Source organism: Pleurodeles waltl, chromosome 2_2, assembly GCF_031143425.1.
Source record: "Pleurodeles waltl isolate 20211129_DDA chromosome 2_2, aPleWal1.hap1.20221129, whole genome shotgun sequence".
Taxonomy (NCBI): Eukaryota; Metazoa; Chordata; class Amphibia; order Caudata; family Salamandridae; genus Pleurodeles; species Pleurodeles waltl.
The window spans coordinates 503184475-503200806 of record NC_090439.1 but is presented as its reverse complement, the minus strand read 5'-3'; the positions used below and the strand labels follow the sequence as shown (position 1 = coordinate 503200806).

Genomic DNA, 16332 nt, shown 5'->3' with positions numbered 1-16332 from the left:
ACAAAGGTCTCAACCTATATCTTGGAAGCATGGAAATTACGTCTATCAATGCACCTACAGTTGGCACAGGCACAATAGCCTATGTTATCCCGTACCTATTTAGCTTGGGAAATCGGTGCAGGGTAGTGTAAACTGGGTTAGGCCTCGGGCTTTTATTAAATGGCTGGAAGGCAATGCAAGGCCCCAAATGACTCGTCCCATAATAAGACATTTTAAATATTAGACTCATAATGTTTTTCTAGAATAAGTTAAGTTTTTATGTAAATTATGGTCAAATCAGGTTTTACGATAATGCATGGTAAATTGGATACATTTTGGCACATGTTAAATCAAAAATTCAAGCATAGTTCCTTTTATTGAGATGTTTTATTTAATGTGATTTTTATTGAGTTCGAGGGATTGATATCTACAGGGAGTGCAGAATTATTAGGCAAGTAGTATTTTTGAGGATTAATTTTATTATTGAACAACAACCATGTTCTCAATGAACCCAAAAAACTCATTAATATCAAAGCTGAATATTTTTGGAAGTAGTTTGTAGTTTGTTTTTAGTTTTAGCTATGTTAGGGGGATATCTGTGTGTGCAGGTGACTATTACTGTGCATAATTATTAGGCAACTTAACAAAAAAAAATATATACCCATTTCAATTATTTATTATTACCAGTGAAACCAATATAACATCTCAACATTCACAAATATTAATTTCTGACATTCAAAAACAAAACAAAAACAAATCAGTGACCAATATAGCCACCTTTCTTTGCAAGGACACTCAAAAGCCCGCCATCCATGGATTCTGTCAGTGTTTTGATCTGTTCACCATCAACATTGCGTGCAGCAGCAACCACAGCCTCCCAGACACTGTTCAGAGAGGTGTACTGTTTTCCCTCCTTGTAAATCTCACATTTGATGATGGACCACAGGTTCTCAATGGGGTTCAGATCAGGTGAACAAGGAGGCCATGTCATTAGATTTCCTTCTGTTATACCCTTTCTTGCCAGCCATGCTGTGGAGTACTTGGACGCGTGTGATGGAGCATTGTCCTGCATGAAAATCATGTTTTTCTTGAAGGATGCAGACTTCTTCCTGTACCACTGCTTGAAGAAGGTGTCTTCCAGGAACTGGCAGTAGGACTGGGAGTTGAGCTTGATTCCATCCTCAACCCGAAAAGGCCCCACAAGCTCATCTTTGATGATACCAGCCCAAACCAGTACTCCACCTCCACCTTGCTGGCGTCTGAGTCGGACTGGAGCTCTCTGCCCTTTACCAATCCAGCCACGGGCCCATCCATCTGGCCCATCAAGACTCACTCTCATTTCATCAGTCCATAAAACCTTAGAAAAATCAGTCTTGAGATATTTCTTGGCCCAGTCTTGACGTTTCAGCTTGTGTGTCTTGTTGAGTGGTGGTCGTCTTTCAGCCTTTCTTACCTTGGCCATGTCTCTGAGTATTGCACACCTTGTGCTTTTGGGCACTCCAGTGATGTTGCAGCTCTGAAATATGGCCAAACTGGTGGCAAGAGGCATCGTGGCAGCTGCACGCTTGACTTTTCTCAGTTCATGGGCAGTTATTTTCCGCCTTGGTATTTCCACACGCTTCTTGCGACCCTGTTGACTATTTTGAATGAAACGCTTGATTGTTCGATGATCACGCTTCAGAAGCTTTGCAATTTTAAGAGTGCTGCATCCCTCTGCAAGATATCTCACTATTTTTGACTTTTCTGAGCCTGTCAAGTCCTTCTTTTGACCCATTTTGCCAAAGGAAAGGAAGTTGCCTAATAATTATGCACACCTGATATAGGGTGTTGATGTCATTAGACCACACCCCTTCTCATTACAGAGATGCACATCACCTAATATGCTTAATTGGTAGTAGGCTTTCGAGCCTATACAGCTTGGAGTAAGACAACATGCATAAAGAGGATGATGTGGTCAAAATACTCATTTGCCTAATAATTCTGCACTCCCTGTATTGTGTGATTATTGTTAAGGCCGGATAGGCTAATAACAATTAAATAAATAAATAAATAAATGGTAAATATATTTGCTTAGCTTCCAAACTGAAAAGCAGAAATTAGTGGCAACTTCTCAGAAAGAAAATTGTAGTTGCCTTGCAAACCACCTGAACAGAATCCTCTGAAAGGAGGATGACACCTGTATATGGCTTTCACAGGAAGGCATCATCAAGAACGCTCAATTTCAAACTTGGTTATTAAATGCTGACATCAAAGTGCTGAAAACGAGTTTCTTTTTCACTGCTTCAAAACACTGAAAATCTCAGCAGAAAAGCCGGTGGCCCATTTCTTTCGGCCTTTCCTCATTTGCCAGTGAAGCCCAGAGAGGCAATGGAATGGAAGTTCACTCCACTACAGATCTTCTGTAATGCTCTTTCTGGTGGATAATGTAACCATAGATTCCTCAATCTGAAGAATATCCACAGTCACCAGATGGGATCCAGAAGACTTTCCAGCTTAGTCCCTGCGTGCCATTAGGGCGCAACACACAGATCTGCTCAGAAACTAATGATTTGTGCCAGCGTACAGATTTCAAATTAGGGACCATTTGAGACGGAAAAGAGTCCACTCCACAGAACAAGGAAGGCTTAAAGAAATCTAACTATACTGAGCAACCACTCAAAGTATTACCAAACGATGCAGGAGGTCAGCAGGTCAAGAAGCCTCAGAGCATTCCTCACTGGTACCCAGGACTGAGGCTGAAACCTGGACATCATAGAGCTTGTGTTTCTGGAGAGAAAGCCGAAAAGTCCAACTTGTCTAGAATGGGTCCGATGAAACTGAGCCTCCACAAAGAAGTCAGATGTGACTTTGGCATGTTGATCATTAACCCCAAAGAGTTTGCCGCCTGAAAGGGATCCCTGCCTGACTGAGGTGAGCCCGCCTCCAACAGCCAGGCATCAAGGTAGGGGAAAACTGTTATGCTTAACTGAAAATGCGCTTGGTCCATCTGGAACTGCAGTTAGCATCTAAGGGCTTGAAGGGCAGGCATACAGAATTAGGGGTCTAGCGCCATCATTCCAGTCTCCGGTATCCAGGGTACATGGAACCTGTGTCAGCGTGAGCATCTTGAATTTGTTCTTCGAGAGGAAGAAATTGAGGGGATAAACAACTAAAAGAGGGTGAAGGCCTCTGTCTTTTTTCAGTTTAAGGAAATCACAGGAATAAAATCCAGTTGACATCTCCTAAGCCGAGACACTCTCTACGATTCCTTTCCTCAAATTAGCCTGAAAGTCCTGCATTAAAAAAAATGGAATCACAGTCCTCCAAAAGCTGCTCTGATGTAGGTGGATGATGTGGTGGGGCAGAAAGGAATGACACTATTAAACCCGTTGTTCTTCCTGCAGGGCCCACCTGGCAGGTGTTATGGCTTGCCACCTGTGATGGAAATAAGTGATTGTACCTCCCACCGCGTGATCATGTGCTACTAATGACAAACTAAAGTGGCTTGGATGCTGCTGCCAGAGGTGCCAGGGACTGGGAAGGGCGCTGCCCTGCCAGATCCCATGCCTCACCCTGAAACAACTGGGGGCCTGTTGTTGGGAGGTGGACCTTGAAGCTGTTTAAAGTTAAAATCCATAGCAATGCCTTAAAAATGGAAAAATTGTTGGGGATACTGCATTGCGGATTTGGCATGATCAAGGGAACATGCAGTAGGTCTACTCTCTTTAAAGTGCTTTAGGGCTGAGTCTGTCTCCTAGTCACAGAGACGAGACTTGTCAAAAGGTATATGTGAGTGATGCCTGAACATCACCTGAAAAGTCTGTGGTCTCCATGGAGTACCACGCTGGACCTGACCACTCTACCGAAGCAGTCTGTTGTGTCCAAGCTTGACTGGATCATGGCCATTTCAAATGGCCTTAGCCAAACTGGCGCAAAAATTCTTCTGGACTACTGGGAAGATATCAGCACCAAAGACCAATAACGCCTGGGAGTACCTACCAAGCATACCAATGATCTCAGAAAATACCCAGACAAGAGAGTCTTGAAAATTGATGTCTACTAAAAACCAACATATAGGAACAATTTACTATGGCCACCCACCTAACTTATGGAAAAACTCCCAGTGGACCAATTCTTCCAATCCAAGAAGTAATTTCTCAGACATTAGTATGTATAACAAACATGCCAGGAAATTAACTGACAAAGAAAAACACTATCCCCCAGCACATCTAAACAAAGCTAAACAAAGAGCCGGGAACAATTTCTGGCCACTTAATTAAAAACAAAATATACAAAGACCCATGTGGTCTTTAACCATATTTTGCCCCAGTTCAAATAAAGTGAAGAAAAAGGATAACAAGCATTACTACAGCTTAAGATCAGGTACCCTTATTTTGGAGAACCCCATATTTTCTTTTAAGAAGGGACAAAGTCTTTGTAATACGTTAGTGCGCACATGCCCACAGAAAGCAATAACAAACAATGTAATGACCCCATGGAATAGGCCCTGGTGAATAGACATCACCTGTGAGGCAAATGTGGCATCTGTTTCCTTACAGAGAAAACCATGAAATTAGACCTGAGGCTGCAGATCTCTTTGCAACTGACCCAGTTTACCAACTATAACTGCATTATTGCCATCTATGTAATCATCTGCCTGTGCCAACTTATGTACATAGGCATGACCACAAGAAAAGTACATATTAGAATAGATGAGCACAAAAGCACTATAAGGTGCAAGAAATAGAATACAAAATTGATAGGACACCTTTCTTGACAAAAAACACACTGACAATGACTTTCAGTGGTTCACTATTGAGAAACTGAAACACTGCATACAGATGTGATTCCATTATTCTTGTATTACGAACAAGTTGGATCTACAGGCTACGAACATACACCAAATGGCCTGAATGATGACACACCCTGGGCACAATTAAACAGACATAGATAATGCCAGTATCCAAAAATCATGACAGCAGTGATTCCCTCTCGAACCTTGAGTATAGACAAACGCCCACTTAATAGATCTAATGCAATAGTACTTTAATTTTATTAATACGTTACTGATTAGTTGAGTAAAGTTTATAATGGTTTAGATAATATATGAATCTTCAGAGCAGAACTAGATCATGAATCCATTAAGCAACAGCATGACCGCCTAACTTACTAGCAAACATAGTCGATGGCCATCTGTTACGCCTTGACAACCATCTTGAAAACTGGCCACTGAATATCACACCTATTTGATCTGTACTCCGACTAAAAACTGTAATGAGACCGTGACACAAGGGGTTGTTTTAAAACAATATTTAATAGTTGATTTGCAACTTTTGTCATAATGCTAATGATTTGCCCTGCAATTTGAGTCAAATATCCTCCCATTTAGGCTTACATAACAAAAATGATAAATAACCAATTAATTGCAGCTTAGTCTTCTCCGTCTGCACATAAGGTTTAAGATGAATGAGAGACAGATGCACCCCTTGATCAGACGGACTGATACAACTATGTGCCGGCGTGATGACGCAGTCCTGTATGTCCATGGCCTTTATAGCGCAGCTGGCAGGATAAACTTCACAACGTGCTCTCCAAGCTGGATCATTGAATTTGGGGGGTGGAGACTGATGTAGGTAAATGCCCACAATCCATGTACATTTAATATTCATAATTATTATTCCAGTGTATATTTAAACCCAAGTGTGTGACTAAAGGAACTGCCAACCTCCAGTTCGTGAATGCACCCTGTGATTCATCACTAACCACATACCACACGTTGTGTGCTGTGTTGGTTTGCTTGCGACAGTGAGTGCCACAACTGTTTTAAAACAGTTTCCCACTATTAGTAATGAAAGCGTGTTTTTACTTTTAGATTCTGAATGAGCATTATGTATATTTATTTAATTTCTTATTCTTTGGTTACTTAATTGAACAATTGTGGAGATATGAAGTGCCTTTTATCTCACCGAATGAACACAACAGTAGTCGAGAAGAAATCCTTTCCAAGCCCTGATGAATGATAATGACCTACGAGCAGGCACTTGCGAGGTCAGAAACATGTTGGTCCCTTAGAGGATGACAAGAGCATTGACTCCAAATCATCCAACGTATTGTTTCAACCATAGCTGGGGTACCTATTAATAAAGGGCATCCCCTTTAGGTTTACCCCAAAGTATTTTTAGAGTTATCTAAATCCCAGCGTTATCCAGTCAAAAGCTTAGCAAGAGCTCCCTCTCAAGAGAGGTTGAGAGAATCACCTTACCAGGGTGTGGTGATTTTGCCTAGGATGAAGTATGCCACAAAATGTAGGTGAGGCTTTCTCAGCCAATACGGCTCATTAGCTTATCCTATGGTGTAGATAGAATGACCAAACTGATCATTTTCCCCAACTTCCACCACACCTTGAGTGTTTTGGTAGCAGACTTTAGGTGATGACCCCCTCACCTCTAAGGGACAATCTATGGTGCAGGCATCAAGACTGTTAAGACAGTAGTCCTTTTGAGTAACGCTGCTTAACAATCCGCTCCATGGCCATGAAGAACTTGGAATTGTAACAAAGTGGGGTGGTTTCGATCAACTTTTTTACGTGTTCAAGGCAGGCTTCTGAGCTGGATAATGGTAGTTCTTTTTCAAATGTACTTTTTGTGTTCCTGACAGACTTTGTGAAACATGATGGTTCTCTCAGAAGGAAGCAAAGAGGGAGGCTCAAAGAAGGAATGCCCAAAACAAAGGAACAGGGGAGCATGTGATCTCTGCACCTGGCGGTCATCAACGTTTCAGAAACCGCAATAGGACACAGAAAAAAATGGCATCCCCCCACCTAGAAACTTCCTCAACCTGAACAGAAATTGCAGTACCACCCCATACCTCTGCCATCTAACAAATGACATTTCTCAGGATGAAAAAATCAGCAGCAGTTTGCAAAAATGTCCTCATTCAATTTCTAAAGGTAACCCTGTCTCCGTCCTTCTCATTTAAGGGGCTGAATTCCCACCACCCAGCCACAAGAATGCATGCAACACACGTCAACTGTCTAGGGAAGCTATGTCCATCCTGCATCTTCGGCAGTGTTAAACATGAGGCATCCAAAACAAATCCTACTAGTCCTAGTAAAAAACAAAAAGACATACTACCATTCATGTGCTTAAATACACACACTTGAAACAATGAAATTCAGTGCAAGATTTTGGGTTTCACAAAACAGTGTGAATTCACACAAGAGGAGCCACACCTTAACAAGAAAAGTGTCTGGTCAAATATTGATACACAAAACATGGTAAGCTGCCCCAACCACTTTATGTGATACACCCAAGGTATGGACAGTAGTCCAATGCACAGCATAATTGTCTGTATGATGTGTTCCTCCAGGGTGACGACAGGGTCAAATGAAAGGTCAGGACACCAGTTTTAAATGCAGTTGGGCACCTGCGGCATGGACACACATCCATTTTCCAAGCAGCTAACATGCAGATCCCACAGCTGCCCCATTCATCTGTGTCATCTTTTTTTAGACTTCAATAACATGATAATATTGTCTGTGGGATGGTTCCTTTCCTAGGGGGTCTCTGAAAGGCTAAATTCTTTTGGTGTATAATTGCACAAAGGCATCTTTAAATGAGACCCCCCCTTGGCTCTAATTTTCAGGGCATCTTAAACTGCTTCTTGCAGTTTTGTGCCCCACAATCTTTGGTTTAAAGTACTTAGAATTTCAGAGCTACTGATGCATGAAATCCAATTAAATATTCATACAGATGTGCATTTGGACATTATCTATTTGATCATTTGGTGTAATTCAGACACAGAGAGACTATTTTTGCAGAACAATTGTGATGTCAGATTGGGACACCAATTGTGGAAGCTGATCCTTCCAGTCTAATTTGAAGGCCCTCTGGCCTTCATTCAGTGCTTGAGCATTGGTGTGTACATATTGTAGTGGGTGTCAAGTTAGAATAGGGTCTACCCAGGAAATCTCCAATGGTACCAGGAACAAAACAAAGTTTGTTTTCCAAAGACTTCCATCTATCAAACAGAAAGAGCCCTGAAATGCTTCCGAAAATAGAACTAAATTGGACTCTATTGGAAAGGTTCTGCTCTTTCTTAATCCAACAGCACTCAAAGATGACAAACGACAATGTAAAGAAAGTGTTGACAGGGCACGTATTATTTGTGACGAGTAAATCCATTGATGAGTGCTATAATAGACACTCTTCCTTTCTCGATCAAGAATGAAAAACTGAAAAAAGGTGAACTTTAATGGCCTAGCTAGTGGCAGGCTAAGTACAAGATATAAATATATAACAGATTTGTGTAGCTGAACAGTTTCATTCCTGTTCAATACTATAAAGATTAAGTCCACTTCTTATGACCAGTAAGGAGACTGCTCATTTCGGGTAATGTCCCATCGTACCATAAGACTCTGTAATGCAGTCATATACTTGAATGCTCCGATGGGTTGGCGATTTCAGACCCATAATACTTCAACTCCATTCAATTTTGGCTTCCTGTACAGTATGATCTTGGTGGAAAAAAATCATGGCTATAGGTAGAATCTATAATATCACAAATAGTAAAATAATTCCTGTGTTTGAACACTGAGGATCACACAGCTTGAACGGAGTAAGTTATTAGAGAATACAGTTTCCAATGTGGATACCAAGATTTAGAGCTTCGGTCCACCAAGGCTTTGAGTACAGAACTCTGATTTCCCAGTTTAACAAACACACTTTTTGGCCCTGGCTTTCAGCAAAGTACATGTTTATTTCACAAAATATTTTAAGTCAGCTTTTTTTTTTTTTTTTTTTTTTTTTTAACTGCAATGAATACCGATGCACCTTGGAGTTGAGTAACACTGAATTAAACCGCAGATGTTGCATTACTGATATTGTCACAGCACTATGCATCCCCAAACACGCTGCAGATATAGACATGAAAATACTGTTTCAATTTACGACAGACAAGCGACCTCTTAAACGTCATCACACATTCAAGCTAAATACATATCTTTTAAATATTAGTCCAAAGCAGCACACATGAACTTAGCGAAGAAAGCATTTTCTAATACAACCCTGCAAATGAACAACTGTTTAACAGCTTTCTACTATTAATAATGAAAGCATTACTAATGCACAACTGTATAGAAAAACATGGATTTTCCACCACTGCATGAAGAAAGCAATAAAAACAACTGACAAATTTAAAAAATAATTCCAAAGAATACACAGTCCCAATAAATGAAGATTGCTGAATATAAGCAATGGATAGACCCACTTATAGCACTTTTACCAGGCAGCCTGAACTTTACTAAAAATATTGCTTTAGTTTGTCACAAAAAACTTGCAGCTGTTGCAAGAATATGCTATTAACTTGTACATAGAGAGGGAAGAAAATACCTTGGTTCTTGATTGAACTTGCTCTTTGCACAAAAGACATTTCTTGACCCTTGGAGAACATATAGAACAAGTGGCGATATGTCCACACGGGCCAAAAAGAGTATCTCTTTTCATATCAGAACACACCATACATTCTTCCAGGGTTTCCGAGTCACTGGTCAATGAAGGACTGTGAGAACCCACCATGCCACTAAGAGAAAAACATTTAGATTGTTAATTCATGGGAAACAAATCCTACATATGCACAATAGAAAAACTCATTTGGTTCAAGAAAGTATTTTTTTTATTTAGCTCCTACGAAATATGAATGTAAACATTTTTAAATGAACAGGCATGCAATAACAAGTATGAATCAACATTAAAACCAAGCTGCTCAATCATTCAATCAGTAGGTAAAGCTATGCAGATAGAGTGACACATACAATTCTATTAAACTACTTTGACAGTCTGGAATGTGCCTAGTATTGTTTGGAATTCCTGGTGCCAATGGGGAACTCAGAGTATTATCACTGGATCTTTGTTAACATTAATTATACACCATGTCATTTTTGCAGGGGGTAGCAAAAACAAAATACATTTTTTATGGTAAGCAAGTACCGTGCTGCATTCTGAAGGTTATTCACATCTTGCTATGTGGAGTTTGGAAAGAACAACTGTCTAGCATTAACCCATCTGAAATAGGATGTAGTTATGCCAGTTACGGAATCGATCTACGATGCATAATGCTCAAATCAGACGGTTTACATTAAAAATGCTGCTCTGCCATAAATCTGTTGAAAAACGGATGCTCCACTAACCTAAAGCATATGTTATTTTTACAGTGCTTAAGAAAACTCTAAAAAGCTTGGAAGAGCTGAGAGAAGGAAATGCAGCGCTGCAACTACAATTACATGCTGAATTTCCACAAAGCAAGCATGGCAATAATTTGCTCAGCACACAAGGGAAATGTCATTAGACACAGTTCAGCACAAGCGTGTGAAGCAATGTCCTGAGCGGTGGAATGATCAGTGGGTGGAGGCACACCGTGGTGCCTGTGTTGGGAGTACTGTGCTACTGCGAAGCCCATCATTTAAACATTTTGCTCAAGTTACTCTTTTCACTGGCAGCACTTCACTGGGGGGGACTTGCAAGTATGATATGCTGAGGCAGTCACACTGGTTTGCTGCATTAGCGGGTCACTGACCACAGTCTAGAACTGAAACGGAAAATCAGAAAACTAACAACCATGACAATAAAAGTCAGGAATTTAATTTTAATGTAGAAACATGAGAATAGGAGCAAGGAGCGCCAACTGATGGATACTGAATAGTCACACAGGGGTAGTAAACAGTATATAAATACAATGTAATTGTAACAGATTACAATGCAGCTCTCCTCCATTAAAAGACTGTCAAATGATTGGTGACAGCAGCCAAAGCATTAGGACTCCCCTCCTATGATTTAAAGGTCTGAGATAACTATGCAACAGGAAAGTTACCAAATATACCCCATTTGGTCTAAAATAATAAACCCAGTTTGTAATTCTGGGCAGACACTTCCCCCAGGTTAACCCTTTAACAAGCAATGACGTTCTGCAGCTCCTGAGAAGTTTATAATACAGATTTCTATATAACATTACCTGCTAACTTAGTTTCAAATCTAATCACAGTAATATCAGACAGACAGTACCACTATCCAATTCAAGAATAACCAGTTCAGTAACTTGTGGAGGGTTAAGGAAAAAGGGGGCCCTGTCTGTATTCTGACAAGGCATGTCGCGGTAGAGGCGGTATGCATGCAGAGGCTGCAGGCATCACCAGGGAGTCCAGGAGGGGTGGAACCACGATGGACTCGGACTCTGAAGGGCAGAGAGCCTTGTTGGCACCAGTGGTCCACTTTCACTTTGGTCAGAGACAGTGGGTGCAGTAGTGACTTCAGGTGTCAGGTTTTCGTAGTTCCAGAGGCTTCAGCGTTCCTTCTTTCGGAGTTTGCTGGAGAACAGATCCGCTGCTCACGGAACGTCTTGAGACTTTATTGTAGGCAGGCAGTTCTTTTGGTTTCTGGAGTCCCAGCTGCAGGACGAGTTGACTTTGGTGCAGATTTCGCCGAGAGGTGCAGACAGGCCGGTGGGGTTGGTACCAGGTCAGCTGCTTCTTTTCTCTTCATCCGTGGGTCTCCTGTGTCCTTGGTCTTCTTAGGTTGTCAGGATCCGACTCTCTGGTGCCAGGTGCTCCCCTAAATACTGAATTTAGGGGTGTTAGGGGTTTGTATGATAGCAGTCAATGGGCTACTGACCCTAGGGTTCATTAAGCCCCCTAGACGACACAGGTTGTGTGCCATGTTGTATTTTCACTTTTGTCTGCATCAAGACACACAGCCTGCAATGTCACCTTGTCATGTGCTTGGTGAGGGGTCTCTTAGGGTGTCACAATTCATGCTGCAGCCCTTAGGGACTTTTAGCACCCCAGGCAGAAGGTACCAGGGGTACAATTTACTAGGGACTTACAGAGGGTGCTAAAGGATCTGCCATTTGCACAATTTTGTGGGAAAAAACACTGGCAATGGGGACCTGGCTGGCAGGGACCCAGTGCACTTCAGACAAGGTTAAATCAAATACCACACTAAATTTTCCAGGTCATTTTCTCTGGGGAACTAGCCTACCTCAAGAGTGAAAGGACCCAATTCAAAATGCCCTTTGTCTGTTTCTTTAGGGTGCTCCCGCATTCTTTTTGCCTTGGTATCAGAGGTGTCTACCTCTACTACCCCTATCTTAGCCAAAGCTACCCCCAGCTTACCCAACTAGGTCACCCACAACTTCAGTAACCCGACTATGACCCACAGGGTCAGGGGGCCTAGCCTGCTATGTGACATAGGGCCAGACCACCATGCCAGGGATAGAGTAGCAATAAAGGCTAACACCCAGCAGAGGCCACCGACAGCTGTCAGTGCCCAGACCCACACCTTTGGCTCTTCATTGACAGGTGAAAGTGCTAACATACTGGCTTTTTTGGGTTCAGGTTGTCTATCTGCTGTTTTAGAGTGGGGGGTAACTAGATCCTGTAGCAGGCACCCTCCTTCCACTCTCTCTTCTGTTAGCTGAGGAGTCACCATCTCAGGCTTAACAGTTGCCTGACTAGTCAGGACTTCTTGTGGGACAGGTAGGGCTTCACCAGTGCCAACTTTGGGGTTCTCCTCTACTGAAGTAAAATCTCCTTGGACCGTTGGAACTAGGGCTAAAGGTTCCCCATCTTTCCTACGCTTTGTATTTTTCATCTTCTGAGGCTTCCTTGCCCTAACTGCAGGGACAGCACTTACAGAATCCTTGGGTGAGGACTGGCATTGGACCAGTGCCTCACTTTGGCACAGTCCAACCTCTGAGTGGTCATTTCCAAAGGGCGAAAGTAGAAGGGGAGGTCTGCACTGACTTTCACCCTTCTCCAATTAAGGGACCCAGCTAGGGGTGCTAAAGCCACAGGCCCAACAGTAACCTACCCTGGGACAGCCCTTACTCATCTAGTCTCACCTGTGATATACTTGTTTGAGAATGCGTGCCTATCATGCACAACATTGTGATTGGCATAGGTATCTCTCAGGGCAGTGGCTAGGATTCCACTCACCAGTAGGTGGTGGAAGTGTCTACTCCCCTCTGGAATTTCCATCTCACCTTGTGGGCCCACTTTCCAGTAAGGAGTCATCCTCTAATGCCACACTGCAAACCCTGGGGACACACTAGTGGGTTTGTTTTTAGGACAGGAAGTGTCCTTGGATCGGTGCCCTGTCTGTTTACATGCCTTTGTGGTAGCCCAGTTTTTACCCTGGTACCCACTTATGTTTTGTGAGATGTCTTGGGGGCCACCCTTCTGGGCCTACAAAGGACTCCTTACTTTTGTCTGTACCTCCAGAGTGGTCCATCTGTTTCTCTTGAGGGGACTTGTTGGCCTCTTTCATTGGTCAACCCCTCCATGTGTAGTTTTGGACACTCTGATTTTTACCCAATGATCAGCCTTCTTCCCCAAGTCTTGGGGAGAGACTGGCCCCAGTGCAACTTTACAGAAATTACTTAACAGATGTTCCTTCATAAATATATATATATAAAGCCCATCATAATCATGCACCTTACTTCCATTCAACCAACCACCCACCTAGTGTTTACTGAAAAATCTACAAAATCTACTCAGGGCGGACTCAAGGCTTTCTGAGTCTCCCTGAACCCGATTCTATATTCCTCGGTGCTGAGTCCGAAGCCCTCAACCAAGGTATCATACATGAGGTCATAGGACTCTGCATCTGCCTCTCCAAGTGTCAGGAGTCTGTTACTGCACTTGCCTGATAACAGTTCCCCAAAGGAGAGACCCAATACTTCTTGGCTGAACTTCCTGGCTCTACAGGCTCTCTCCAACGTTTTGAACCATTTGGTGATATCATCACCTTCTGAGTGTTTTGGGATAATCCTTTTGGGGATTTTAGGGTCACAATTTTCCTTCCTAGTTATCCAATTGCTGCTGCTGGAGATGGGCCCTAGGCCCATCCCGGCTCTCTCTTTTTCTATAGCTGAGTTTAGCTTCTAATTCTATCCTCCTAGCTAGTTTTGGAGTTCAGCATCTCCGCCGTTTCCATCCCCCGGGGTACTATCAGAAGTGCTGCAAAAAAAAAAAAGGCAGTTACTTACAATGCACTACCAGAATTCACTTCTTTGTGGGCACTACAAAAGTATATTTGTGATATAGATGTGGTCCCAGGAATGTTTTCAAAAGAGCTGGCACTGGGCATGACTTCCATATTGCTACTGAACCCCAGTCCATGTAGTAGTTAAATCACTGAATTGACACTTTAGTGGCACTAGAGGAAAGAATTCCATTTTACTAACCAACCACCGAAATGTGAATATAAATGAATCAGCTGCCTCCTGAAGTCGGTAGGTTCTACTGCAAGACACTGTGTAAATAGTTGTGGGCCTGACTTTACCTCAAAGGATAATACTCTGAATGGATAAGATGTGTCCCCCCCAATTCAAACTTTACCTACTTGTGGTGATGGCGATTCACTTGTATGTGTAAGTTTCCATCTTTTAATCAATCACTGCTAGGGAGTTTCCTCCTTCTAGAAGAGGAACGCATTCCACTAGAGCTATCATCTTGATTTGTGTCTTTTCAAAATAGTTTAGGAATCTGAGGTCCAGAACTAGTCTCTTGGTTAAGTTTTGCTTTAGCATAAGGAAAAATTCATAAAGTACACTTGAGTATCTCATTGTTAAAGTGGTACAGTCACTCTTTCTACCTTTTCTAAGCTTTCTTGTACTTTCTTTACACAGCTTTTTATTGACTACTTGTAGGAAGTTGGCTCTGTATGCACTATTTCAAAGTAAGGAATAGTATGCACAGAGTCCGAGGGTTCCCCTTAGAGGTAAGATAGTGGCAAAAAGAGATAATACTAATGCTCTATTTTGTGGTAGTGTGGTCGAGCAGTAGGCTTATCAAAGGAGTAGTGTTAAGCATTTGTTGTACATACACACAGGCAATAAATTAGGAACACACACTCAGAGACAATTTCAGGCCAATAGGTTTTTGTATAGAAAAATATATTTTCTTAGTTTATTTTAGGAACTACAGGTTCAAATTCTACATGTAATATCTCATTTGAAAGGTATTGCAGGTAAGTACTTTAGGAACTTTGAATAATCACAATAGCATATATACTTTTTACATAAAACACATATAGCTATTTCAAAAGTGGACACAGTGCAATTTTCAACAGTTCCTGGGGGAGGTAAGTTATTGTTAGTTCTTGCAGGTAAGTAAACCACCTACGGGGTTCAAATTGGGGTCCAAGGTAGCCCACCGTTGGGGGTTCAGAGCAACCCCAAAGTTACCACACCAGCAGCTCAGGGCCGGTCAGGTGCAGAGTTCAAAGTGGTGCCCAAAACACATAGGCTTCAATGGAGAAGGGGGTGCCCCGGTTCCAGTCTGCCAGCAGGTAAGTACCCGCGTCTTCGGAGGGCAGACCAGGAGGGTTTTGTGGGGCACCGGGGGGGGACACAAGTCAGCACAGAAAGTACACCCTCAGCAGCACTGGGGCGGCCGGGTGCAGTGTGCAAACACGCGTCGGGTTTTCAATAGGTTTCAATGAGAGACCAAGGGGTCTCTTCAACGGTGCAGGCAGGCAAGGGGGGGGCTCCTCGGGGTAGCCACCACCTGGGCAAGGGAGAGGGCCTCCTGGGGGTCACTCCTGCACTGAAGTTCCGATCCTTCAGGTCCTGGGGGCTGCGGGTGCAGGGTCTTTTCCAGGCATCGGGATTTTGGATTCAGACAGTCGCGGTCAGGGGGAGCCTCGGGATTCCCTCTGCAGGCGTCGCTGTGGGGGCTCAGGGGGGACAACTTTGGTTACTCACAGTCTTGGAGTCGCGGGGGGTCCTCCCTGTAGCGTTGTTTCTCCACCAGTCGAGTCAGGGTCGCTGGGTGCAGTGTTGCAAGTCTCACGCTTCTTGCGGGGATTGCAGGGGTCTTTAAATCTGCTCCTCTGGAAACAAAGTTGCAGTCTTTGTTGAACAGGGCCGCTGTTCTCGGGAGTTTCTTGGTCTTTTGGAAGCAGGGCAGTCCTCTGAGGATTCAGAGGTCGCTGGTCCGGGGGAAAGCGTCGCTGGAGCAGTTTTCTTCTGAAGGAGGGAGACAGGCCGGTAGGGCTGGGGCCAAAGCAGTTGGTGTCTCAGTCTTCTCTGCAGGGGTTTTTCAGCTCAGCAGTCCTCTTCTTCGTAAGTTGCAGGAATCTGAGTTCCTAGGTTCAGGGGAGCCCCTAAATACAGAATTTAGGGGTGTGTTTAGGTCTGGGAGGGCAGTAGCCAATGGCTACTAGCCCTGAGGGTGGCTACACCCTCTTTGTGCCTCCTCCCAAGGGGAGGGGGTCACATTCCTATCCCTATTGGGGGGATTCTCCATCTGCAAGATGGAGGATTCCTAAAAGTCAGAGTCACTTCAGCTCAGGTTGCCTTAGGGGCTGTCCTGACTGGCCA

At 43.1% G+C, this 16332-nt stretch overlaps 1 protein-coding gene across 1 annotated transcript in view; it reads right to left on the bottom strand.

The window, feature by feature from the left end:
* The window catches only part of MIB1 (MIB E3 ubiquitin protein ligase 1), a 345878-nt gene that overhangs the window by 104794 nt on the left and 224752 nt on the right, over window positions 1–16332 (bottom strand). The window contains exon 17 of the mRNA XM_069220006.1: window positions 9348–9537. Within this exon, the coding sequence (XP_069076107.1) occupies window positions 9348–9537 (190 nt within the window). The remainder of the gene's footprint in view (window positions 1–9347; window positions 9538–16332) is intronic.